This window comes from Zerene cesonia, chromosome 5 (assembly GCF_012273895.1).
Source record: "Zerene cesonia ecotype Mississippi chromosome 5, Zerene_cesonia_1.1, whole genome shotgun sequence".
Taxonomy (NCBI): Eukaryota; Metazoa; Arthropoda; class Insecta; order Lepidoptera; family Pieridae; genus Zerene; species Zerene cesonia.
In genome coordinates, this window is record NC_052106.1 from 7,208,252 (window position 1) to 7,234,952 (window position 26,701).

General features: G+C 34.0%; 2 protein-coding genes across 3 annotated transcripts in view; one reads left to right on the top strand and one right to left on the bottom strand.

Moving 5' to 3' along the window:
- LOC119840209 (NPC intracellular cholesterol transporter 1) overlaps positions 1-9,975 on the top strand; it is a 53,436-nt gene extending 43,461 nt beyond the window's left edge. The window contains exons 14-22 of the mRNA XM_038366721.1: positions 373-544; positions 661-883; positions 1,327-1,461; positions 1,781-1,987; positions 2,301-2,575; positions 2,993-3,088; positions 3,403-3,597; positions 4,380-4,467; positions 6,871-9,975. Coding sequence (XP_038222649.1) covers positions 373-544; positions 661-883; positions 1,327-1,461; positions 1,781-1,987; positions 2,301-2,575; positions 2,993-3,088; positions 3,403-3,597; positions 4,380-4,467; positions 6,871-7,013 — 1,534 coding nt within the window. The 3' untranslated portion in view covers positions 7,014-9,975. The remainder of the gene's footprint in view (positions 1-372; positions 545-660; positions 884-1,326; positions 1,462-1,780; positions 1,988-2,300; positions 2,576-2,992; positions 3,089-3,402; positions 3,598-4,379; positions 4,468-6,870) is intronic.
- A 5,991-nt stretch (positions 9,976-15,966) lies between these two features.
- Positions 15,967-24,764, bottom strand: LOC119840027 (sarcoplasmic calcium-binding protein). Of its 2 annotated transcripts, none has more exons than XM_038366520.1 (4): positions 24,650-24,764; positions 20,716-20,894; positions 19,288-19,521; positions 15,967-16,753 (listed from the first exon to the last, which is right to left on the bottom strand). In XM_038366520.1, the coding sequence occupies exons 1-4, from the start codon at positions 24,699-24,701 to the stop codon at positions 16,631-16,633; spliced, it is 588 nt and encodes a 195-aa protein (XP_038222448.1). In that variant the 5' UTR covers positions 24,702-24,764; the 3' UTR covers positions 15,967-16,630. The 2 variants fall into 2 exon arrangements, with proteins under 2 accessions (XP_038222448.1, XP_038222449.1); XM_038366521.1 differs by having other exon boundaries at positions 15,970-16,753; positions 20,728-20,894.
- Between the last annotated feature and the right edge of the window lie 1,937 nt (positions 24,765-26,701).

Sequence of the window (26,701 nt, forward strand, 5' to 3'; positions counted from 1 at the left end):
AGGTTATATTAAATCAATCCAATCACTTTTATATATACAAAATTCACTTACGGGCTTCAAAATCTATTTTAAATAAATAATTGTATCTAACCTTATGCGTGACAAAATGGGAGTCTGGATAGGCTGGGGCCATAACGCGTTACGTAACGAGTCATCCATCCGTAAAAAGTTATCACTTTAAAATAGCTCATAATATTTTCAGCTTTAGTAAACCTAAACGATGGATGGAATTCTTTAAAGATTACTCATTACTCGTTTTCAAAAGTAAATCCTTAACAAGTTTCCCCCAAATCCGTCATACAGTGACGCATACAACAAACACAGAAACCACACGTTTTTTACTACAGTAATTTGAACATTGGATACGCGCAGGTTCGACATATTCTGCTGCGTGTCGGGCACGAAGACGGACGCGGCGGCGGACGCGGGCGAGGGCGCGCTCTACAACGTGTTCAAGTACGCGTACGTGCCCTTCCTCATGCGCCGCGAGGTGCGCGCCGCCGTCATGGTCGTGTTCTTCGCCTGGCTCTGCTCCTCCGTTGCTGTGAGTGCAAACTCTAACTCAAACTCAAACTCAACATTCAAATGCATTTTGTATGTCACCACATGTTATAAAAAGTCAGTTGTTGGCTTTTTTTTAATTCTATTTTTTTTTTCTAGGTTGCGCCGCACATAGAGATAGGCCTCGACCAGGAGCTCTCGATGCCGCAGGACAGCTTCCAGCTCAAGTACTTCCAGTACCTCAACAAGTATCTGAACATCGGTCCGCCTGTCTACTTTGTGATCACCGAGGGCCTGGACTATTCAGACACGAACATGCAGAACATGGTCTGCGGGACGAGGTTCTGCAGGCCGGACAGTGTCGCCATGCAGCTGTATGCAGGTTGGTACGATCATTGCGAGAACGGACAGATGGAGAGACAACAGAAATTGTATTATATCAATAAATGATGGGTTTCGATTGTGGCAAACTCCATGTCAGGCGTAGACAATGAAAAAAGAGTCAACCAGATCAAATTTGACATTGAGTATTGTACTTATTGTATCAGCAATGCTCAATGTCTGTATTTATGATATAATACTTTTGTAATATATGACAAATGCAGACATTTAAAGATGAAACTATTTTAAAACATGTTTTTTCTTCAATTAATGAATTAGCGACGTAGATTTTTAATTCATAATCGTTAGCTGATATATTTAGCACTTAATAATGTGAAAATAATTATTTAATTGTTTTTGTCAATAAATAGTCTTGATTTCTTTATTATTGCCCACCATCATATAAATAGGGATATTAATATGAATGCATATAATATTCGGCAGCGTCCCGCACACCGAACGCGACGTACATAGCGCAGCCGCCGAACTCGTGGCTCGACGACTTCTTCGACTGGGCCGCACTCACGGATTGCTGTAAATACTTCCCGTCCAATGACAGCTTCTGTCCGAGCAAGAATGGTACGCGTTTTTTTTGCTTTATTGATTTTGTATTACTTCAATCTGCTGGTTCTAAATCACTCATAACGTTCATTATTTGATGCAGTATCTAAAATTCTGCAATAGTGTAATCAGAAGCTTTAATTCTAAAGTTGCTCCCATAACTTCTGACGGGAGGGCCATCTACAAGTGTACCATAATTATATTTGTGGAAGTAGCTTATAATTGGCTGTTAGTAGTTTTGTTTTTTCGTTTATATTAATAGAATTTTTATATTTATGAGCTGTTGATTTCTCTAAAAAGATAAATAAAATAATGCTGACCGCCCACTTGCTCACAGACGACCCGTGCGAGCCGTGCAACATACAGCTGGTGGGCCCCGAGCGGCGGCCGTCGCCGGACGAGTTCCAGCGCTACGTGCCGTACTTCCTGCAGGACAACCCGTCCAGCACCGGCTGCGTCAAGGGCGGCCACGCGGCCTACGGACACGCGCTCAACTACCAGCTCAACAAGACGCGCGCCGTCGTGGGCGCCACCTACTTCCAGGGTGAGTGCGGGGGGGAGGAGAGGTAGTAGGGGGAGATGTGTTATGTTCATTAGTTTCGTGTGTCAAATAGTTATTAGTCATTAACTGGATACCGTGTCCCAGGTGTTCGCTTGTATGTGTATAGTATAGTATATAGAGATTTAAGCTGTCAGATTTTTAGCATTGTAAATTCTTTGCAGGTCGAAAGATGACTAAAAGAGGTCAAATATTTAATTTAACGCTGCTAAAAACTAAACAAATCACACTGTACGCATATGTAACCGTTTGTGTGAAACTTATAAAAAAAAATAATAACAATTCCCCCCCGTTCCAGGCTACCACACGGTGCTGAAGACGAGCCACGACTACTACTCCGCGCTGCGGGCGGCGCGCGGCATCGCCGCCAACCTCACGGAGACGCTGAACGCGCAGCTGCGCGAGCTGGGCGCGGCGCGCGCGGTCAGCGTGTTCCCCTACTCCGTGTTCTACGTGTTCTACGAGCAGTACCTCACCATGTGGCCCGACACGCTCAAGTCCATGGGCATCTCGGTGCTCTCCATATTCATTGTGACCTTCGTGCTGATGGGTTTCGATCTGTTCTCCGCGCTGGTGAGTCTGTCGAGATGTTAGGAAATTATGATTATATTTTAATAAAATAACAAGATACGTCGAACTGTCAGCTTGACAGGCACCGGCTTCTGAATAAATAAGTATGGAAAAAATCGGTTTATCAACTAAAAAGTTACAAGGTGACAAACATAAATAAATACATACAAATATGTCGATTTGATAATATCTTTCGTTATAGTCGAAAATATATAGTTATTGACAGACTGAAGAAGATAGGGCAGATATTAAGTAAAGTGGGTACATTTATATATTTTTTGCCTGTTTTCTCACTTAAAATATTATGTATACGATATCTTTATTTTTCTGTGCTATATGTTATCGATATTTGTAGCACAATCGTGGAACAAATACCAGAAATATTTCCAAATAAATAAAATTTTGTACGTTTTGTTTCAGGTGGTCGTGATAACAATTACTATGATAGTGGTTAACCTCGGTGGTCTCATGTACTGGTGGGGTATCAGCCTTAACGCCGTGTCTCTTGTCAACTTGGTGCGTATCGTTGTGATTGTAGATATTGTATAGATGTAGAACAAATAATCCGTAAGTTTTACGCAGTTGATCATTATGATAACTTGAATTTATTGTTGGCTTTAAAACGAATTTCTTATATACAGTAGATTAAAATCAATTTTAACTTCGGTTTAAAAATACAAATAATATGTTCCATCCTTGTATACACGCTTCACTTACCATCAGGCGAGCCATCAGCCCAGTTGCCCGCTTATGGGATAAAAAACACTTTATTTCCTGTATTGTTTTTTTAGTTTTTCTAAATTTCTCACCAATCACAATGCACCTCGCAGGTGATGGCCGTGGGCATCGCGGTCGAGTTCTGCTCCCACCTCGTGCACAGCTTCAGCGTGTCGCCCGGCGAGAGTCGCATCGCTCGCGCTTCAGCCGCGCTCACGCGCATGGGCTCCTCCGTGCTGTCCGGCATCACGCTCACCAAGTTCGGCGGCATCATCGTGCTCGGCACCGCCAAGAGCCAGATCTTCCAGGTCAGTTCGACGGTGGACGACTGTTTTATGATGTACTAGTTGCGCCCCGCGGTTTTACCCGCGTAAGTCTGTATCCTGTAGTAGTATTGTCTAGCTATCTACGTATTAAATTTCATTGCAATCGGTTCAGCAGTTTTTGCGTGAAAGAGCAATAAACATACACACATCCTTACATACTTTGGCATTTATATTAGTAGTATATAATATTAGTAGGATAGTAGGACTAGTAGGATAGGATAGGATATTAGGACGGGCAAGAAAAAAAGGAAAAATCTTCAACTTCAGTGATAGTTATAAAGAGACACAAAAAAAAATCTTCGACTCTAGTGATAGTCGTAGCTCAATAACTTGTACTTATATAAGTGTACAATACTACACTATGCACGTGTTGAACAATTACCACCAAACCAGCATCAGCAATCGCTAGACGGCGAACGGGAGAGAGTTTCGATGCATTATCTTCTGTATTGCTTTTTTGTGTTTAGAGAAAACTAAAAGAATGCATTCTGTATGGATTGAAAAAGTATGATACATTTTGAATCTGTTTTTGAATCCCTGACCTTCAACAACTTAGATCATTGGTTTTTGATATTTTATTGTATATCAATGACACATGAAAATATTATTGTTTGTATGTAAGTAATGTTTTTATGTAAAACAATGTAAGAAATGCTATATTTGACAAAAGTAACATATGAAAAAATAGGGATGTATTGTTGTAGCGCATAGTACTGTAGAGCAATAATCGATATCATGCAAAGCATCCGTTTAAAAACCCGCAGGTGTTCTACTTCCGCATGTACCTGGGCATCGTGCTGTTCGGCGCGGCGCACGGCCTCATCTTCCTGCCCGTCATGCTCAGCTATATCGGTGAGTCGCTGCACCGCACCACACAAGACACAACACCACACCATGCAATGCCACCTTAAGCCACACCACCTCATGTTACGTCACTTTACACCATGCCACCTTACGCCACGCCCCATCACGCTACGTCACCTCTTGCCACACTAACCCACTTTTCATCACACCACACCGTACTTCACTTCACTTCATAACAACACATTAGACATCAATTCGTAAAACAACCACACTCTGCTCAATATTTGCCATACGCCAAATTCAAATGCAAATTGCCACGTACATTAAAGTACATCACACATTTACGCCATCTAGGAAGCCACTTAACACACCTACACTTTATACAACTGTACATCGCTATATTGGACTTTTCTCTACACAACGACCCACCGATCACACTATTAATATAAAATACTGTTCATAGATACCTATTAATCGAGATATCTCTACTGAAAGAAAGACAAATATGCTATACAACAGAGCAACTGTTTTCTAGAGTGTGTTACGTATATAACAATTTTAACCAATTTTTTTCCTAGCCCCCTAAAATATTATACTTGTAACATAATCCATTGCATTTCTATTTTTCACTACAAACCAACATTATTATTTATAATAATGGCTTTAGCCTTTATATTGAAATGGATCAGTAAAGTATACTATGCGATTCAATTATGAATAGGTTCGCCATATTGCCTTATTGTGACGTCATAGCTGTTAATTCAAACTTGCGTACAGCGTATTTTAATTAATAATGTTTGTATGTAAATTGATAATATTTGACGCAAAAAGGTCATTGAAATTTCAATCCCTAATTGAATCACACAGTACATAATTATTGTCTGTTTACACAGATAACATCAATTATCATTCCCTTTTTCTCACCCTTTCCTTTATTACCATCATCATCCCTTTCTTATCCTTTATACCTTAAATGCGGGCAAGACATTTGTAGCGGGAAATACCTCTACGAATGTTCATGGGCGGTGGGTGATACACTTACCATCAGGCGAACCACCAGCTCAGTTGCCCGCTATGACATAAAAAGCTTGTCAAGCCTGCATGACCGATGACTTGTGCAAGTTTGCAGATACATTCTTTCATTATACCTGTCACATATACTGTACACACACATACTAATTGTTTTTCTTTTTTCCGTTTGTTTTTATTTGCACATTTATTTACCTTGTATATTGGACCTTTCCTTTGTTTAGTATTAATATTAGCCAATTGTTTCGTTTATAATAATTTGTATGATTTATTATTGTGTTTTTGTTTTAAAGCTTCTTTCTTACATAGTTTTATAAATATATTGTGTTCACGCTTTATTAACAAAAGGTAAGCTCGACTTTTTATAGTAAATTATTTAAGTATTATTTTTAAAGTTGTAGGCTATTTGATTATTACATTGTTTTTCTTAAAAGAAATGAAATAGAACATGAGTTTTAATCAAATTTTAGATATAAAAAACAATATGATTATTATCACGTCCACATCAATATAATTAAATTGCCTGCATATTTTGTGTTACACTTAATGTAATAGAATTAAAGAGTCAATAATTATAAAATGGTTATAACATTTATTATATGATTGTGATAGCTTGTTATTTAATAATTAAATATCTGTGTATATTTTATATGTGCAAGAAATATTTGTCTTAGAGATTTTAAAATATCGCACATTACTTAGGTTCGTTGGTCGTGAGTTCGTATGAGACAAAGTAAAAATTTGAAGTTGTAATTATTATTTTATATTGTATAATTTCATTCATTCACCATTAAATATTCTTCATTTCATTACATTCATTCATTCGTATTATGTTTCCTATCTTATATTCTTATTTTCAGTAACTTTATTACAAATTTTATTTGTATATCCCTATCTGTTATCGCATTTGTAAAATTCACATTGTCGCAACGACTGTTGAATCCGAGAAGGTACTTTACTTCCCAAAATCCCAAATTTTTTATGTGACTCATACTCATTGTTAAGTCACTCACAAAATGGAATTATTAAGAATACACTTTTCTGCCACAAAGACGTGTTTCTTGTGCGTCAAGCGCATATACTCGATACATTAAATATTTCTATCATAATTTCATATATTAAACGACTTAGGAGAGATACTTCTCTACCTCAAATCCATGTAGAATCTTTCTCATTTTTTTAATGTCACAAAGGAGATTCTGTTGTACCACAAGCGTCACATTTCAAGTGTGACTGATTTCCGACACTTAAGACAATAAAGTTGTAAATAAATCACAAATTCCCACCGCTTTGAGTGTGTCGCACAGCGTTGGCGAGTCCATATTTAAAGCAATTTACAGCTGTCACTTTGTAGCCTAACTCGAGTGTGACAAACGACTCGCGCTCGAGTGTGTGCGAGTGTGACCGAACCGTTGTTCGCAGGCTCGCCGGTGAACAAGCAGAAGCTCGCCGAGCAGATGCTGCGCGGCAAGGAGGCGGCCGTCGCGGAGACGTCGCTCACACGAGTAAGGGCGGGGCACACGGTGCAAACTGTGAGGCAGTATAACTTTGACGCGCTCGCGTGATAACGAGAGTGGACTATGCGCGGCCGGCGGGTGGCTTGGGTGAAGGGTGTAGGGGGAAACGGGGGATCCACGCATCCCCCCGTTTCCCGGGGGGGTGACGGAGGGGGGGGGGTCGGTAGTTTATTTCGTAGTCAGGAGTAGGTCAGGTTTCTTTTCGCTCTTCGGTATTGAAATAGTAAGATTGTGTTGTTTATTGTCACTTTTCAGTTATGGCTGTTTTGTAAGGTGTAGTGCGGTTTTGTAATTTTCAGTGATAACAGTATGTAGAGCTTAGCGAGTTTCGGTTATTTTCATTTAACGGTAATGGATGTGTTGGAGGGGAAATTGGAAAAGTTTCGTTACTTTAAATTTTCAGTAATACTATATTCAATACTTATAGTTGCAAATTTAGATATCAGTATTTAAGGCGATTGGAAGTAATACGTGTTGTTCGGTAATACGGTTATAGGATATCTGATAATAGTGTTAAGTGACTTTTTCCTAACGTTTCAATGGCTCTTTTTCATACGAGTTTTTGATCGCGTTCGTGAATTTGAAATAACTTTGTAGTGGTTTTTGAATATCGTATTAATAGGTTACTCCTTAATTAGATCCAAACGGCCTTAGTAGCATTAAATAAATTTACATTTCAATTCGATAGTGCTGCATTATATCGATAAGATAAATCAACACTTAAATGCAACCGAGTTAATTAAATCTATATAATTTCGATACTTTTCTTCCTATGATTATACCTCTTTCGTGAATATATTTTTTTATAGATTTTTTGACGTGTCATCCAAGTCACCCTGCGCGATTAGTATATATTCAGTATATTTTTGTAATCAGTATGTTTTATTCCATTTATAATGTTAAGTATCGGTGTGTAAAACCTAGCCCAGTTCTTGTAATGAACCATAACCTTCTGGTATCATGTGCCGAGAGTCAGTTCACGGTTTAACCTAACTTCTGTAATCGTATGGATTATTGCTTTCATAGGTTTATATCGGGGAGTTTTTTTTTTGTTTGGGACATATTGCGTATTGAACTTTCGTGAACGCTTAGATATAAATGTTGTCATAACATTATTTATTATTAATTTAATTTATCTTTAGTTTTACTTTATTCGCTTTTAGTGTCATTAATAAAAATTATAATCGTCACAATTATCGTACGTTTCGTTTAACGTATTAACAACATTAATATGCATTTAATTATTCAAACAATTTTTTTTTTTAATATTTTGTAAATAGCAATTTTATTTGCAGTCCCTTATAATTACTTTCATCGTAGCAATGTACACAACACTATTTCGATACTTTATCACAGCATAACGTTTATAAGAACTGGGCTTTTTAACACTTCGCTTTATTTGTAGATGTTGTACAAGTGATGTGCATCGTTCAGTCTCGTTAAATTTATCGATGTATTTTACACCGGTGTGGGGGTGGCTTTGCATTCGAGTTAGCACACTGATTTTTTTTTAGATTTTTTGTAGTTTTTAATGGGTATTTTACGATTTTTATACATATATCAATTGTTTAATATTTAATGAGAGAGAAATGTAGGTTAGAACACACGATTGTTGATCCGTGTGCTAAGCTCGCAATGCTTCACGGTCACTGTCCAGCCTAACCCACTTTGGACGTCGATTGCAAACTATCGTGCGTTTCACTTCGATGTATCGATCCACTGCAATCGATGGCATTCTAGTATAACGGGCATAAGGTCTCCTTCTATTTATTTAAAAGGCATTTATGTAAAGAAATTCTCAATTTGAAATTTTATCGACATCTATAATTGAGAATTGCTTCGGTTCTTAATCTAACCACTGGTTGGTTGAAGGGTCGGTCTATTTAGCTAATTTATTTTCAATGCATGTCACCATTATAGAATTATCGATAGGCGTCATTCCTAGTGTTTCGAATTTAATTATTATTTTTATGTTTATCGATGTTTTATTGGACGTCACTGCCTCGCCTCTGCACTGTACTTATATGTTGTACTTATTGAAGTACTTAGCGCGGCAGACGTATATAATGAATATTAATATTATGATCAAATCGAATAGTATAGCTTGAACGCTAATGCATTGAGCACAAGGCTTTCCATTGATGAAATCATAAGAGCGTCGACGTAGTGATGTGCGCACATAACAACGTCGACGTTGCAGATTATCGATATAATATTATAATCAATCCTTTTTATATTTATTTCGTGTGCTTCATGTGAAAATGAGAAATGTGTAAGTCGTTGTGTGTCGGTGTTATTATTAAATAGAATTATTTGAAAGAAATTGACTCTAGTATGTTTAACATTCCTAGTTATCGTCGAGAGACTTGACGAGTCAATGTCTTTGTGCTGTGGATATGTAGATGTTATAGACCTGCGATGTACCGCTGCAAATGAATCTTATCTAAATATTGCAAGTTTCATTAATTTTAAACGTAATAAATTTTCAATTTATTTCATGTAATTCTGCGTCTATAGTTCCTTTGGTACATCGCGGGTTGTGTTAATTACGCTGTTAGGTTGCACATTGTATTTTTGTTTTTTTTGTTCCTTTGATTTCTATTTATTTTTTTTTATTGAACTAACATGGGTCGCATCGCTAACTAACCCATGGTGTCGGTAGCAATCGGATGTTTACAATACAGAAATAATATTCTTACAGGTACGCCTTTAGACCTGGGATGTATGAACAAATATATTTATTGTAACATTTTTCTGGACAATTTTCGGTCTGTGTTTTATTATACTTGTGATGTATTCATTGAGATTAAACCCCTCTATGTTCCTATAATGTCGAATAGTATTCTGAGATACTGTCTAGAGAAGTTTTTTTTTTCTTTTTATTCCGGAATCTCTTACTTAAATTTAGTACTTAATTAGAGGGAACAAATATCCAAAGGTTATGGTTAATTGTATACAAACTGACAACATAATTTTGTGATAGAAATAAATTTTGTTTTTTTGATTATTATTTTTGTTTTATTTTTTTGTTAGCACCTGCATGTTGCCAGATCGATGGATTTTTAAGGTCTTTTTGTCTTTCTGTATTTCGATATTTTTAAGCAGATAAATGATGCATTTATTGATATATTTTTATTTCCTTTAATAAGATCTTAAAAATTCAGAATAATAAGTTGCATGATCTGTGCTTTTATTTATAATCTGTATTATGAACGATGTCTCAACAAGGTCCAATGTACAAATTATGATGTTTATTTCTTTAATAGGATCAAGATCTGCTGAGTGCAAGTGAAAACAGCGTAAGAATTGAAAAGTTACTAAAGCACAGCTTATTGTGTTGATTTTAGCTGGCCTGTCATAACCTTACGTTAGATAAATAATGTTTACGCTATTGTGTGTTTTGTCTCTTTCGATCTTGACTCATATGGCTTAAGAGTGAAAGGGACAAAATATTTGTAAGTTTAGACATTGACTGATATTTTACGTAAGGGGGTATATGCGGGCGGCGGAAATCAATCTACGTGTGCATTGGCTATGAGCTTTTTTCCGAGTCAATGTCATAATAAAGTTCAATTATTGAATACAGAATAAGACCAGCATAGATGCTTACATTCATCTTCATTATTATTTTTGTAGAAAAAAAAAATAACTTAAAAAATGATACCTGTGAAAAATATTTTTTTTTTTGACTCGGAAATTCTGTTTTATCACTGGTGCGTTAGTGACACGAGCATACACAATTAAACAAACAAGACATAATAGTATACATTGCATATGATCACTTAAAATAATCTGCTTGCATTTTACAAATCTTACACTCGTAGTTAAGTGTGTGTTTTATTATTTTTGTGTTAAATTGACGCATGTTATTATACATTCACGACATTTTTAAGAGAAATATTAAAAAGTAAAGAGTGTAATGGCCCAGCGAATTGGGATAAAATATAAAGAGAATTGTCTATGACATGGTTTAAATGTTTTATGTCTTTTTTATTTATAAGGATCAGACGAAATATCTGGGTAACGTTTGCAATTTTCTTTAGGAATATACAAAAATCCTAAATTGATGAGGGTCATTTGTTATTAAATTCCATTTATAATTATTTAAAATTGCCAGATTATAAGTCTGATTTAATTGTTATAAGTCGTTTAAATTTAAAGTAAAATTAATAAAAAAATAGTTTAAACTTGTCTATTGAGATTATGAGGTGGACCTATGATGTCTGCTATATTTAATTGAAAAATTATTATGAATTTGTATGGTGAAAGGAAGAATCAAGAAGAAATGCGTTCGTAGTATGCTAAAAAGGCTAGACAATGCTTCCTGTATATGTTTGTTCGCTCATGTAGAATATGCTATGTATGCCTTCCATGCAACAATAAAAGTATTAGGTAAGAATGTTGTCGATATTAAATGTTAGGCTAGAAAGTATAAGCTTCCAAAATAGGGCTTAAAGTATAGAATATAAGTACACCAGTGGCGGATTTATACAATGTGTAAAAATTTGTACCATCCAAACAATTTTATTGTATTTTCCAGTTTGTAGAGTGATATACATTTTTGAAATTTACTTGAATATTCCTTAATATGGTAAATTGGCGATTCGAGTTTTCGTTTTACAAAAGAAAGTATACCAATTAATTACACAAAGCTATTTTTATTGTTCATTTGTTTTGTTTTGGTCATGGTCTTTGTAATTATTCTTTGATAAATTAAATCCAATTTACCTTCATAGGAGTCCTGTGTCCCAGCAGTGGGAATATAATATATATGGGCTGATGATGATGAAATTAAATCCGCCACGGGTAAGCAAAGCTTGCCAGCTATAACCCCACTTTGTCCATAGGCATAACCCGTCGCCGGGGTGGCTGGCGGGCGGGGCCGGGGTTCGCCTACGGCAGTTTAGACTCGCCAGAGGAGCCCCGCGCGTCTGGCAGCGGCACCGCGCTCACACAGGAGATGTGATACGATAGATCTGGCAACACTGACGCTTTTTGATTTACGTCACTGGCAATATTGGGGAGAGTGACGTTGACACTTTAGTATCACGTCACTGTCAATAATGACATTGACAGGTTTTATTGGCAACACCTTTGTAACGTTGCTGTCGATTTAAAATTATTCCTAGTAGGTGTTCTTTTGATTAGGATAGAAAGTGAATAGTGGATAGATTTAGCTAACTTTTGGTGGTTAAAATGTAAAAAAAATAACTAATTGAAAATTGCTAATTTATAAGGTTTAATGCTATTTTTTGCATAAATCCAATCTTAACAAATTGCCTTAGATTGAAACCTCATAGCCATAAGCTTTATAAAATTCCATTATATTAATAATCAATTATTTGTGGAATTTGGATAAGGCCTATTTGATTCTGTGATCGTATTATCAAAAGCTTTGCTCTTTTATCATATATGAAAAGATTATATATGTTTACGTCTTACATCTATGCCTATCGATATTTTGGAATGTTTTTTGGAACTTAAAATACTGCTACAATAAGCAAAATCTGAACATTTCGTAGGAAAATCATATTTGAAATTACCCTGGTGCTTTTGGGGCATTACTTGCAAGACTGACGTCGATTTATGGGCTTTATAACTATGATGTTATAGCTGGTGCGATAATTATCGTCCGCAGTTTGGACAGCTTTAAAATATTTTTCATTTATTTAGAACTTTAGGGATCGTCTCGACACGTAGTGCAGTTACATTAGTTTATATTTATAGGAAATATCTATTCGAAGGTGTCAGTGTTGCTATTATTTGGACTTGAAATGGTGATATTAATAACGAAGTATGAAGTGAATAGCAAAATGTAGATCTTTCAACCTTTCTATGAAGGAGTGGCAGTAGATACTAAAGGAGCGACGTTTAAAACAATAATTATTGTATTGCTTTATATTAAAATAACTATATTTGTTAATATCATTGTTAGTCTTCAAATAGTTTTCGATTTACATGTTAACGTGGTGATTCGTGTTGCCATATAATTTTGCGAAAGAATAAGGGTTCACGAGCGAATAACATAAGAGAATAGCTACTAAAGAAAATTTAGATAACTTGTTGTACTTAGTACAAAAATAATAAATTGTATATGTAATTTTAGTATTGTGTTAGATTGTACTTTCTTTGAACGATCGTGTAAAAGAAAGCTAAAATCAAAATATAATTTTTAGAAATTTTGCTGTTGGCTTGCATATAAATTTGTTCTTTAAGACAGTTAACATATTTTCTAATTCAAACTTAATATCGGATAGTTGATACTTTTTAACAGAAATTTAGACAAAATTTATTATAACATTAACATAGACAATCTCCCAAATATATCGTCTCGATTGTAATTTTAAAAACGACAGTTAACTTTATCTATTGAGAAAGCATGAAGAGGAACGAGTATCATTCTGTTTCATAGAAACGCATATCATGCATTACATATATGTAGTATGTATACGTTTTAGAAGAATTGAATGGACTGTATTAGATAAGAATGTAGTAAAGTTGTAGGAAAGGAGTTCCTTTCTACTTATTTATTTTAGTCGCAATATTTAGTTCTCTAGTGACATATTAGAATGAATGGTTGGTTTAGATTCCCGGTTCAGTGTTGCTGGTTTGTATAATTCCATTTCATAGGTATTTTACTACTGTTTTGAAGTATACTTAAGGTTTATTTTTAATAATAATTTTGTATTACCCGTTGAAGAATGGTTTTGAAAGTTATACAGTGGTGCTCTAGCTAGAGGGTGAATCTAAAAAGAAATCTACCTTCGTCTTGAGTTAAAAAGTAAGTCTGAACTATATCATATAATTATTTCGATATTGCAATAAGTTGAAAAAACGGAAGTTTGAGTATTTTTATTTTGACGTAGGTACAACATTATCGTATGATATTTTCCTCTAGAAGTAGACGTACTTCTGGCCATTGTGGGTGGTTCACTAGACGTACAGTCCGAGAGACATAAGATGAGCTTAGCTTATTGTGTGTTTGTACATGGATAGTGTAGATGACAGGTCAAAGCGCGGGGAATCCTTTGATTGGCTTATACAGTTTTCTGTCTAGCGTCCTGAGACGCGGCGCGTGAAGTCAGTGGTTTGTGGCTGTCCTTTCAACGGCCACTCACACATGTATAAAGCTAAGCTTATGCCTCGCGAACTGTAACAAATATGATGCGACTAAAATAAATTAGTTTTAAAACATATTGATTGCTATATATTGTCTCGATCACGTTACCAATATAATATTTTTTTGATTATTATAATTCCTAGTAATTTTATTTTCCGCATTAAGACAAGCTACGACCAAAGTTTTAATACCAAAGGGAAGACAAATATGTTAGTTGAAATATAAATATTTATTGGCTTGTGCCTTTCAATGTCAATTTTACGCTTAGTAATTGTGAAATTGTTGATTTTGTGAAGGGATAAATACGTTTTTATTCATATTGGTTTTAAGGCTTGACACCAGAGGGTCTTTCACAAATTATTTTCGATCGGAAACATATTTGTCTCTTATTTTATATAATATAATTAAAAGAATTTTCAAAAATTTTTATGCCATTTTGTCGCTAGAAGCATTAAATATTCCCGTTTGAAACAGGCTTTGCTTGAGCAGTTAATAAGTAATTGGAAATCTTTGGATCCCATGCGAAAGCTTTTGCAAGATGAAAGTATGAATTGGGATATATAGCGCAAGATGATTACTTGCGGCAGCGGAGGAGTGCCTTTAGGGTACCAACGGTGACGGTTCACAAGCCGAGTTAGCAGGCTCATTGCGCACTCATCAACACGCACTGGACCAGCGCGATGGGTTATTTGTCCAAACCTCTTCCCTCGTATAACATGTTAATTTCTCTCAATAGGGAGATGTGGACTGAGGGAAGAGAGGCCTTTGCCCAGCAGTGGGACAGTCATGGCTGATAAAAAAAAAAAAAAAAAATATATATATATATCTCGAGAAGTGACTGAATACTGTAGTAAGTACACATGTCAGAAGTGAATTTTCGTTATATTTTTTATAAAAATCCGATTCCGATCGAGTCTTAAATAGGACTAGGTTTAAAGAAAGTAATTTGCTAATATCGCCATCTATGAAAATGTCATTGTATAGATTTTTATAATCGCGGAAAGAAAAGTAAAAACCTTCCATTTATAATTTGATTTCATGTTTACTCATGATTTTGTACGTTACGTTAAGAGTGTATGTATATTGAGTAAATATATATGCCCATTAAGAAATTTTATAAAATTAGATTATGAATTATTAATGACCATGTTTGAATATATGGTTTTATAATTTAAATAATGTATTGTAGATTAATGTTACAATCATCTTTATATGATAAAGATTAAATATTATTTCAGTGTTGCTGTAAATAATTATTGAATGTTTTAAATATATTAATTCAAATCATATAAAAAACTAATGGTTTTAATGTAATCTGTATATTTGCTATTATTGTATTAAGCGTAAATTTTGCGTGATCTTTCGTATTCAATGTGTAATAGCGTTTTTAATAAAGAATATAAAAATAAACTGCATTTTTATTTCGTACCTTTATGCTGACTGGCTAAACATCTGTTCTCTCGGCTCCGGGTAGAAATATGACTCAAATCAAAAAGTGGAAAGAAATCGAATAAACCAAAAACCATTAAAATAAGTTCAGACGTTTAACTTACACGGCCCTAATGTATACAAATGTAATTACAGGGCTCTTTTTTTTGTTCAACTATTTTTTAGACAATTTTTCGTGAAAAATAAACATTGGAACAGAAAATGTTCACTCTATCTAGATGAAAAGAGGTCCGTTAAACCACAGATTACGGAATAGTTATTACATAAGACACAGATAACATAATAAGCACAGATAATAATATTAACGTGAGCCGCGTGGTATATGTAGAGAACGTGATGAGTGAGGAAATAATAAATACAGGTATATATAAGAACACTTAATTTTATTTTTTGTCAAACAAAAACAGCTTATTTACATTATTCGTGACTAGATTCCTTTTCTGTTTTGAGCACAATTTCTTTACTAAATTCGCCTTGAATTGTCTAAGTAGATAGATAGGTATGTATTTACAAATACGTCGTTGTTTCTTCGAAAAATGTTTTTGAGCTTTCTTTATTTTTTATTACTCTTGTCTGTGTGATATTTAAATATTAACCAGAGCTTTATTATTTGCAAATACAACATTCCATTTGTAGCGACATACATTGAAAGGACGGAAAACGATAACAAACGGAGAAAACTAATCTAGCGTATTATCTTAGCTAATATTTATTATTTGGAAACATGTATTTTTACAATAGCAAAGTGTCGGTAATTTTTACAATATGCCGTGCATTAAATTCAAAAGCGTATAAATCAGAGCGCATCTCGGTGTATCTATTTTAAGACAGCCGCGAAGCTGTGATATTTATTTTTAACCATTTCTATGATGTAATTTTATTTATAGACAGTCTAGATATCGGGAGAAATGCTTGCTATTGTCATTTTACATTTTAACATTTTTAAAAATAAAAGTGGAAACTTATCAAGTCAACTTGCATGTCTCGTCCCTTTGTCAATGAAACTTCGCTTTTCGGTTGATTTTGACAACTGTGGGCTTGTTTACCATGCAAGAACCGAAGTTTTGAAGGGTCGAGGCGCTATTAGTTTTTAAGGTTATAGCTCCAAGGGCCCAAAGAGCAGATTCGCCTGGCAGTTGTCACTCTGGTCGCCGAGGAATTGGGCGAAAAGCTCTTGATATCTCGATAAAGCTAAGCCACCTTTTCGTCTGTCATCATCCTGGATACAAAACAGTTATTTTAATAATCATATCAGGAAACGATGTGGTAGAAAATACTAGAAGCGTACACATATGCTATATTTATGTAGAAAACAAATTTTATTTCTGAATGTTAAAAAATGAATTTGGAGCCTTTTTTGGAAGGAACGTATCTAACGAACGGAAAATATCCAAACTGCACTAACTTTACTTTAGCATTTGTATAATATTAGAAGAATTTGACTCAAATAACGAACTATAAATAGTGCACAGTTTAAGACAATCCTATTTTAGATACATTCTAATATAATTATTGCTGCAAAACATTTTACGGCGTCTGTAATTTATGTTGAATATAATAAACAACTATCATAATCCAAACATGTTCCCAAAATTCAATTCGACATTAAATTCAAGGTTTTTTTAATCTATATCGAATTAGTTAACTAATTAAATAGAAAAATATGAATGTCAGATATATTTTTCTTCCTTCCAATAATAACTTCACCCAATGGAAGAAATACTATAGGTAAACGTGAGAGTGTGAGTATGGATGGGTAGATCATAGTCACTTTTTATGACAAAACACTTGATCAGAACTATATGGGAAGTAACGTACAGTTTAGTACGGAATTTGGCACAAACCATACCCAAAAATTCAGTTAAATTGAGAACCTCCTTCGTCTATAATTAAAAAAAAACATCTATAATTCGTTTTAGTATAAATAAACTAGCCCAATTGTACACTTGCTCTCCATTAGGGAGACATTACACACATACCAGCTTAATTTCGAACTTCCTCCGTTAAATGTCAATAACAATAAAGACAAACATTCGCTTATTTCAATAAAAACGTTTACGCTGTCTAAAATTTTTAACAGTTTTACTTTGGAGATGTGCCAATTGGACTTACAATAGTTACAATTCCTACATTTTATTCTATCCATTAATTTTTAATAGTAAGTTAATGAGACGTTTGTAGACTCGTAGCAAAATGTTTGTAAATCGTCGAGATCAGAAGAATTTACAAAAGACGGAAAATATAATATAACGTATATAAAAATACACGTATATCATATATAGCTGATAACGAGTCTAGATTTATATCTTGGTTATTGCTATATTTTAGTGCAGCAGCATTTATGCAACTTCTGATGTGTGTTGACCACTTTCTAGCCTTTTCTATGTATCACGTGGACGGTTGTTATCCAGTACTTCCGTGGAAATTTGTAAGGGTGGTAACCCTGGTCAAGCATGAGTTAGGTGACACTAGGGTTAAATTCGTCTTTATCTAGACAGAGGATTGCATTAAGCAGTCATTGGCTATAATTTTATAATCAAATGATGTATCGGCGATGAAAAATATGATATTGTGGGAAGACTTTTTTTTCAGAAGTGTAGACAAATATCTTACTTCTGTTCATTTGCTATATAAAGACTATATAAAAAAGAGCTTAAGAGTTTCTATTTTCGTATTTTAGTTCGATTTAAAACATTATTTTATAGTACCCTGAGTGCTATAACGCTGGCATGTACCGCGGAAGAAACCGGGCGGACTGCTATTATAAAAGATGAATTATATCATATAGCTACCTACCTAATATGTATGCTATTCATAATGCAGGTTCATGTTTATCAGAGCTTTTATTTCGTAAAGAGTTGTTGCACTTTTTTGATACTAAAACACATTGAGTGATGTATCCGGGATCAATGTTGTTTCCTCTGCCTAGCGCAACATTATAATTAACGTAGTTATCGGTATCGGATACATTTACAAGAGTCCAAAGCAATTACTGTGAGTTCGTATATTAAGTCAAACAAACAGACGCAATTGATATCGTCATTAGCATAAATATACCGAATTACCTCTGCCAAATTCACGTTGATATATTTTCAAAGAACGCGTAATTTTACGTACTTTTCGTCGATGTACGTAAATTGGAAAATATCTTTTTTATTGTTCATCTAGTTTCTTAAACAATTTTTTAGCTTCTCATTTTATTTTAGGTTTACTTATTAAGCCCAAGATACTAAATCTATGACAATGAAAATTCTATGTGTCGTTATTTTTATAATTAAAATCTCGTTAAATAAATTTAAGCCCGAACGATACTTAAAACATGCCGATCTGCCTATTAATTCATAATAGGTTTTATTTATGTGTTTTTAAGAAGCTTTTATAGGTTTAACCTCACATCTGTATGTTTCTAAGCTTATATATGTATGTAACCAACTCCATTAGATTCTATTTTGACCCACTTTATATATTCTATATTTAATTATATAGTATATTCTATATTCTAAACAGCACTTGAGATATTTCGTTTATTCTATCTTTAAAGCGTGTTTTTAACAATATGTATACCTCTCCTGTACCTAGGTAGGTCCTGGTTCTTGAATTTGAAAATTTGATTTAAATTAAATTGAACCTATAACTTTACCAACTATTACCAATTTTAAGCACCCTATCATTCTCTCGATTCTAAAGTCTATTTCTGTCTTGTCACTGATAGAAAATGTTAGATTCTTAAGCAGAAATTTGTAATGAACTTACATTCAACAAGGAATGGAACGCATCATCGATGACCTTAATATCATCGACTACCATCCTCTGAACACAGTCGTATCTGAACTCTTCAACGCCGAGAAGGCCATCTGCATTAATGTCGAGCATCCTGAAGTTCGTCTCAATGAACGCCTTCATCGCTTGCGGGAAATCTTCATATTTCTTGCCGATGCAACTGTTTTTGACAGCTTGTTTGAATTCCTCCACGCTGATCGTACCGTCCTGGAAATAGCTGCTAAATGAACGAGCTAGAATTGTCGAAATTGTGTTCACATTTAAAGCGATAAGCGTGCGTTGCGACAAGAGCGTGCTAAGTTCATGCTAATGAAATCTCATACGTACAGTATAGCATAATAAACAGCCATGCATTAAAATCCTGTGTATTTAGTTACATTGTCGTATTTCATAGACGAGTCGCTCGGTCTACTGGCTTAAACTGGAAGGTATAGATAGGATTCAGGAATTTCATATTACTGTATGTATTTCAGCAATATCGATACATTTATAATAGAATCAAACAATATCATAAAAATAGGTGACTATTCAAACAGTTACAATCATAAAGAAAGTTGTAGCTGTGTTTTTACATTTTTATGTGTCGATGTCTTGTTAGATAAGTCACATTTTATTAGTAAAATTGACCCGTTCTGTAGGAATTTGAATTTAACACAAAATAAACTGAAACACGTTAATATATAGGGTATATTTTCATGTGACATGTATATTATGTAACGAGTGATTTACGAGTGCATCCGGACGTATTAGTGGATAAATACTGGGCACTATTAATAATATGTATTTTCAAAGTTGGGAAATGATTGTGGGAAAGAGTTCTTTTATATTTGTTTATTCTATTCTAAATAAAAAAAATTGGATTTTATAAAATGTTAATATATAAAATCCAATATAATAGTTTTATAATCCAACATATATATAAAATCAAATATAATAGTTTTCTATGTTTTTACGTTTATTTTCTCTTATAATAATCTTTCTATATTTCGTTTGTACTTGTATTCAGTTATTATTTTATTATTACAAGTAGCAATTCCTGATACTGGTAAAATAACTATCTATACTGTATTTAAAGCTTATGAGTTTGTGGCTTTGTGGTGGGCGATCTTTGAATCTGCAGAACCAGAAGTCCACGACATCTGCGAGTGTCATATGCTATATTTTATTTCTTTATTATTAGAAATAAAAGAAAATCATACATTTTTCTACTACGACTAATATACCTACATCTAAAATAGTTTAAAAACCTAAAAGCTATTTATAACTCACGACACGACTTCACAACGATCGTGCACTAACTACAAAGGCTAACAGTGTACCTAGTACCTACACCTAGTCATACTAAGCTGGCACATCGAGAACATAGCTGCGATGCGTGTATGTAATGTGGGGGTAACCGACATAGTCTGGCACCTTGTCGAAGTCAGCGAGCTGCGTGATCTCTTCCCATAGGCTGAGCATCACGTGCTCATATTTCTGCAGCCTGGCGGCGCTGCAATCACCTTTGCCTTCGAGGATGCAGGTGCGCAACGCTAGGCATTGGAAATCGTGTGCGTCTAGATAGCCGTTATTGTCAATATCTGGAAAACAATGTTAATATATAAATTAACATAATAAAGAGGAATGATTATTGTTTGTAGTGTACAGTAGATTGAATTAATAGATTTTTTCAGCTTTTTAAACTGCATTTTCACCGTGTAATTATTGCCTATTATTTATCGCGGAGCAACCCGGGCGAAGCCGGGACAAGCGGCTGGTTTTAGATGAACAGCCGACGGTTGATATCAATAGATATATGTAGTATTAGGGAGATATTTGGCATGTTAGAGAAAGAGATCTTTAATTAACCTTTACCTATTATTTATAAAGAAATGCATGAACAAAGACTATTAGTTTGTTGTTCGAGACAGGACGAGCGTGCGAAAAATAAATTAATTTTTCAATTTATCTGCATTTTATTCGCATCATCACTGTTTAATGAAGGAAAACATCGTGAAGTAACCGGTATGTTGAAAAATCAAAAAATTCAACGACATGTCTCATTTTCTAGGCCGTACTTGGCTAGCGTGGTGCATTATGGCCTGAATCCTGATAGCAGCCCTGTCCCTGTAGTGGAAACTTATTATATAGTGTGATGATGCTGATAACAACCGCAACTACTAAATCCTCTTTTTATAGATCATATTTTCTTTCAATACAAGCACTTTCCTTCATAAACTCGTAATCTATATAATAATACATAAGTTCCTACATTGTGACTCATAACTATCCCACAATTACATACATTAGAACGAAAGAATGGCTGTCAAATATCTAGGCAGTAAACGATTTTATTTTAAGACACGATACATTATTGTGAACCAGAAATAACAATTAACATCTTAATTGCTTGGCAAGCGAATTGATTGTATAGTAGAATAATTAAAATGTAGTATTTTTGTAGTTTAATTAGCAAATAATCTTCCTGATATCGCAGCCAACTGATTTGTCACAGACAGCTGTCTGTCTGTAAGGGTTGAATGAGATTGAAGTAAATGAAATACAAAACGAAAAATTGTGAATAAGTTTTAAAATTGTTCATTTTATATTATAATTGCCTTGGCAGTTGTATCGACAATTTCAAAAATACTATTCAATTAATCAATTCAACTCATATTCATTTTTATTTATAGTCCCGCCTTTATGCAGACGCTACAATTGTTCAAATTACCAAGATCGAGATGCAACAAACTTATTTCATTTCTGTAAAGTTTAAATGTCTGTGTGTGATCATATATAAAACCTGGCAAGACCCTAACAGACTGACATTGCGTCTCAAACAGTCTCTATTTTGTTTCGTAATGATGAATCGGTCTGCCTACTTGGCGGAGCGGTAAACAATGGTGGTTCAATTGTATGCCAAGATGTATGAGATCTTTCGTAATGTTTAGGTGACATTATATATAATGCTGAACTACAAACATAGATTTCCATTTCCAAAATACATAAATTACTCTTTCCTATTTCTAAGAGATCCTAATATACGTGGTTTGCTTATTGTCTTTATATTGTTCCATTTTAATTTACTGACTCAAGTAATTCAATTCGAGCAGAGAATGTAAATGTTTAAAATAAAAAAAAAACAAAACAACCGCGTTTATCAAAATGGCTGGCTGGACGAACAGAAAAGAAAATTCTAATCAAAGAGATCCAGTATACATATATTATCTGTGTTTGTAATTCAAAAGTACGCGGTCTATCGCATCGTTATCGTATCGTGTAGAAATAGGTTTTCGTTAACTATAATTGCTTGAAGATTTATAACTCTTATTGATGTTTGCCAATATACATTCAATGCCAATGTGAGGTTCACAGCGTGTCAAACGTTAAAACACTTTTATAACGTCCCACACGATCACGTTAATTAAGATTACGGGATTAGAATAGATTGATTTGTAGCTTCCTTCAGTGTTTTAAAGTTTAATTATTTTTATAAGTTCAGCACAATAGTTTATAGAACAGTTATTTTAAATTCATGATATTTTGAGTTTAAACTACATGCTATGATAACTTGTCTATCGGCCACACCATAAGACGCGTTAATAGAGATTTGCCGCACTAACCAACCCTGAAGAAAATATTTTAAGCAACATTCATTTATGATTGACTATCTTGGACTACCATACTTACTTTAGAACTGTTCCTTCTTGTTAATGAGAAATTAAAACTTAACCTCTAAAGTTAACAATTTTATAATTACACTCCGCCCACTTCAATATTTTGATCTAAAAATAAAATCAACGGGACTGACGTCATAACTCTATTCGATGCTCCATTCAACCTACCTCAATACTTTAATAATTATTGTTTAATAGCGGTCTGCCCCGGCTTCGCCCGTATTTATGTAGCCTATAGCACTAAGGGATCACTTACGTATCCAACGGTGAAATCATTTTCGAAATCCGACCAGTAATTGTGGAGATTTACACGTTAAAACAAATAAACTAGGCAGCTTTAAATTATTACTTCATAAGTATACATTAATATAGGCGACAACTGCAGTACATGGGAAGATATTTACAATCCAAACATTTATGGATCTATTACTAGGCTATATACGTACTGTTAGCATCATATTATATATAGTAATCCTTCCTAGATCTCCCTGGAGAGATGATCATTATTATGAGAATTTTGACAGTATAAAATCATCACCATGAAAAATCAAGCGCATCTCTAAAGTGTTTACAAGTTTCCAAGTTATCTGGTATATTTTTAAATTACCCCAATGCACTATGTAAATATTTAGGTATCATTAATTCAAATACAATATGGCCGGATGCCCATCATTATTACAATTAAAATACTTGTCAAAGTGTCGTGATCGATTACATTCGAATAAGTTGTTGACGTGCGAATATTTAGCTCATATGAAATGGGATCATTGCCTGATTACTTAATGCTAAGCGCATAATATAACGATATAATCTCTTTAACAATAAATGACTCACGTATTTTTTTTTTTCATATTAAAACTTGTTTCGGTAATTTATCTGCTGGCCATAGTCATCAACCACATGGTAATCATAATTTGCGCAAAATTAAGAAAAGAAAAAAAATATATGTATATATATATATATATATATATATATATACATATATTTTTTTTCTTATATATATATATATATATATATATATATATATATATATATATATATATATATATATATATATATATATATATATATATATATATATATATATATATATATATATATATATATATATATATATATATATATATATATATATATTAAATATTAACAGATATATATCATAATTTGTAATTAATAAGAATAGTTTAAAACAATTAATTGAAGCTTAACAACTGACAATCCCAAAAACGAAGGAGAAATATGATTTCGACTGAATTTTTTTATTCAGTTTAGTTACTTCGATAATTCCGAGGTTTTTCAACCGATTCACACGATACTTTTTGTATTCGATAGGAAATTGTTTTTTTTTTTTTAGATTTTGGAACCATTTTAGAAAAATACTGCTCATTTTTCTTCCCAGGGAAAATTGGTGACCTTTTTTGTATGGGTAGGGATGATATAAGTCAGAAGTGAACGGCTTTATTCAAAATAACCGTCAACTCGTGTTCCCGCTAATAATTATATATAAATTATTGATTCATCTCTATTGTGCAACACTAATTCTAGTAACTATCACACAGTACTCTTTAGTACATATCTTGTTAGCTATATCACAACAGACGATCATTTTAAACTATGAATTTTGACGTTGATGAATATCTTACATTATCTTACATGCATCAGCAAAGTTCATGCCTTACCGTAAAGATATCGCACGATAAACGCGACTCTATTGTCCCAGGAATACGCCATAGTTTCGGATGAAGTGTTTGATTAGGCGCGGCTACAGACACCGATCGGCGCGAGTTTCTGAAAGGAACTGACTCGAATGCTGAACGCGGTACGCGCTGTCACTACAGTAAACTAAATTTATCTTTTGTGGGCTGGGATATGAAAACACCTTTAGTTACACATTTACTGTAATATTATGGACGGGGTGGTCAGTACCAGATCGCGTTGTCAGCTGAAGTTCCCAAAGGAAAGAAATGTGCACCAAAAAAGAACTTGCAATCCTGAACGCTGAACCTCCAATAGAGTTATTTGGTTATGCATGTGCGTATTAATTATTTATTTTATTTTTAGAATTTAATAAAATTAAAACAAGGCTATGATCTTGACAAACAACAATCAAAACAAACTGAAACTGAGTATATTATACACGTCTCGCTTAAATAACGCATGTTCTATCTGGACATACATTTCGAACTAAATCTTTTATCACATACTTACCCAAAATGATCGCGCTTACGCCTCTGTCCTCTTCTACTACACTACTAGCGTCTTTCCCCATATCATTATTACCTTATATCCAGTTGGGAAATGTCCGAAATCAATTTGCAGTATTTAAATTATCTCTGTGGAAAAATCAGGTCAGTTTATTAGTCCGCTGCAAAGGAAACATATTAAGAAAGGATAATACAACGTTAGCCTTAATTCGACAAGATGAAATGCCAGGGAGCACTTTAAAGCAATACTAATTCAAAAAATGATGGCGCCAGACGACCCATTTAGCTCTGTCTTTATCCCACACTGGAATTAGTACTGGTAGACGTTACGGTTAACTCCCAGGACATTAATCCATCCATGCTTGTACATATTAACGTAAGGTATACGATGAATCGTCGGCTTTCTTTGATCGTGCAAATGCAGATGTTTTGGAACGCAAATAAATAGCAGTTCCAATTAATAGCGGCTGAATCACTGATGTTGGTGACTGTTTCGAACATTTGTTGCTCAATTAGCTAACGATATGTTAACTTCGACTGTAATAAATCGAAGTGGAAGTGGAAGATAATACGGGTAAAACAAAATGAGTAGTTATTCTATTTGAACAAGTTTTGGTCAACAGTAACACATAAACGTTGAAACATGTTTTTTATGTTCAGTTATTAGCTTTGATTTCTGGATTCTCATAAGTTGGAGTAGTTGTGAAAACCGACATTCTCATAATTATAAGGTTCTCCTTTTCGATAATCTTACTGAATTAAATTTTAACGGTATTTTAGCTAAGTAGTTTTTCCGACTTTTTGACTAAACAGTTTAATTTAATATAATAGGTATTATAAATAAAATAAATAAATAAAAATAAGTTTATTTCTCAACCATATGCACACATACAAACAAAACGTTGGTCCCGTACTAGATATTAATCTGTATTACAGGTACCGATACCCTTCCATTGGTACGATACAGTTGAAAAAAAAATTAAAGAAATAGTGATATAAATACAAAATGTGTGTGTGTGTGTGTGTGTGTGTGTGTGTGTGTGTGTGTGTGTGCGTGTGCATTTGTGATTTATGAGAATGTAAAGGTGACGTAGGTTCAACTTGATCAACTCTCTTAACAGCGGGTTCTTGAAATAATCATATTTTCTGTAAAATAGTAGTCCTTAGATAGCAGCCAATTTGTTATTATTCTTTTACATTGGTGTCTAGACATATTAATTATTTTAAATTCTTTATTTAATACATTATATAGGTGTGGTCCCAGATATAAAAATTGCCGACGGAAAAAGGTCGTATTGAATGGTATAATTTTAACCGCATCCCTAGTAGAACGCTGAGTTATATTATTTTTAGAAAAAAATTCATTCCTACCTATTAGTTTGCGAAATTTCAAAACAGTATCTAGTATATTAGTTGTCTTAGGGATAGTACATTAAAAAGATTATATATTTCATTAGTAGGAAAACGAACTGGCTTAAATGCTGTCACTTTAAGTATTGAGCTCTGGCACCTCTCTAAAGGCAGAAG

What these genes read in the sequence shown, in the direction of transcription:
- LOC119840027 (XM_038366520.1), bottom strand. Translation starts at nt 24,701, where the DNA reads ATGGCGTATTCCTGGGACAATAGAGTCGCGTTTATCGTGCGATATCTT. An exon ending in TCGACAAGGTGCCAGACTAT is followed by an intron (nt 19,522 to 20,715) that starts GTCGGTTACCCC and finishes AGCTATTTCCAG; the next exon opens with GACGGTACGATCAGCGTGGA. An exon ending in CGTTCCATTCCTTGTTGAAT is followed by an intron (nt 16,754 to 19,287) that starts GTAAGTTCATTA and finishes TTTTGTATCCAG; the next exon opens with GATGATGACAGACGAAAAGG.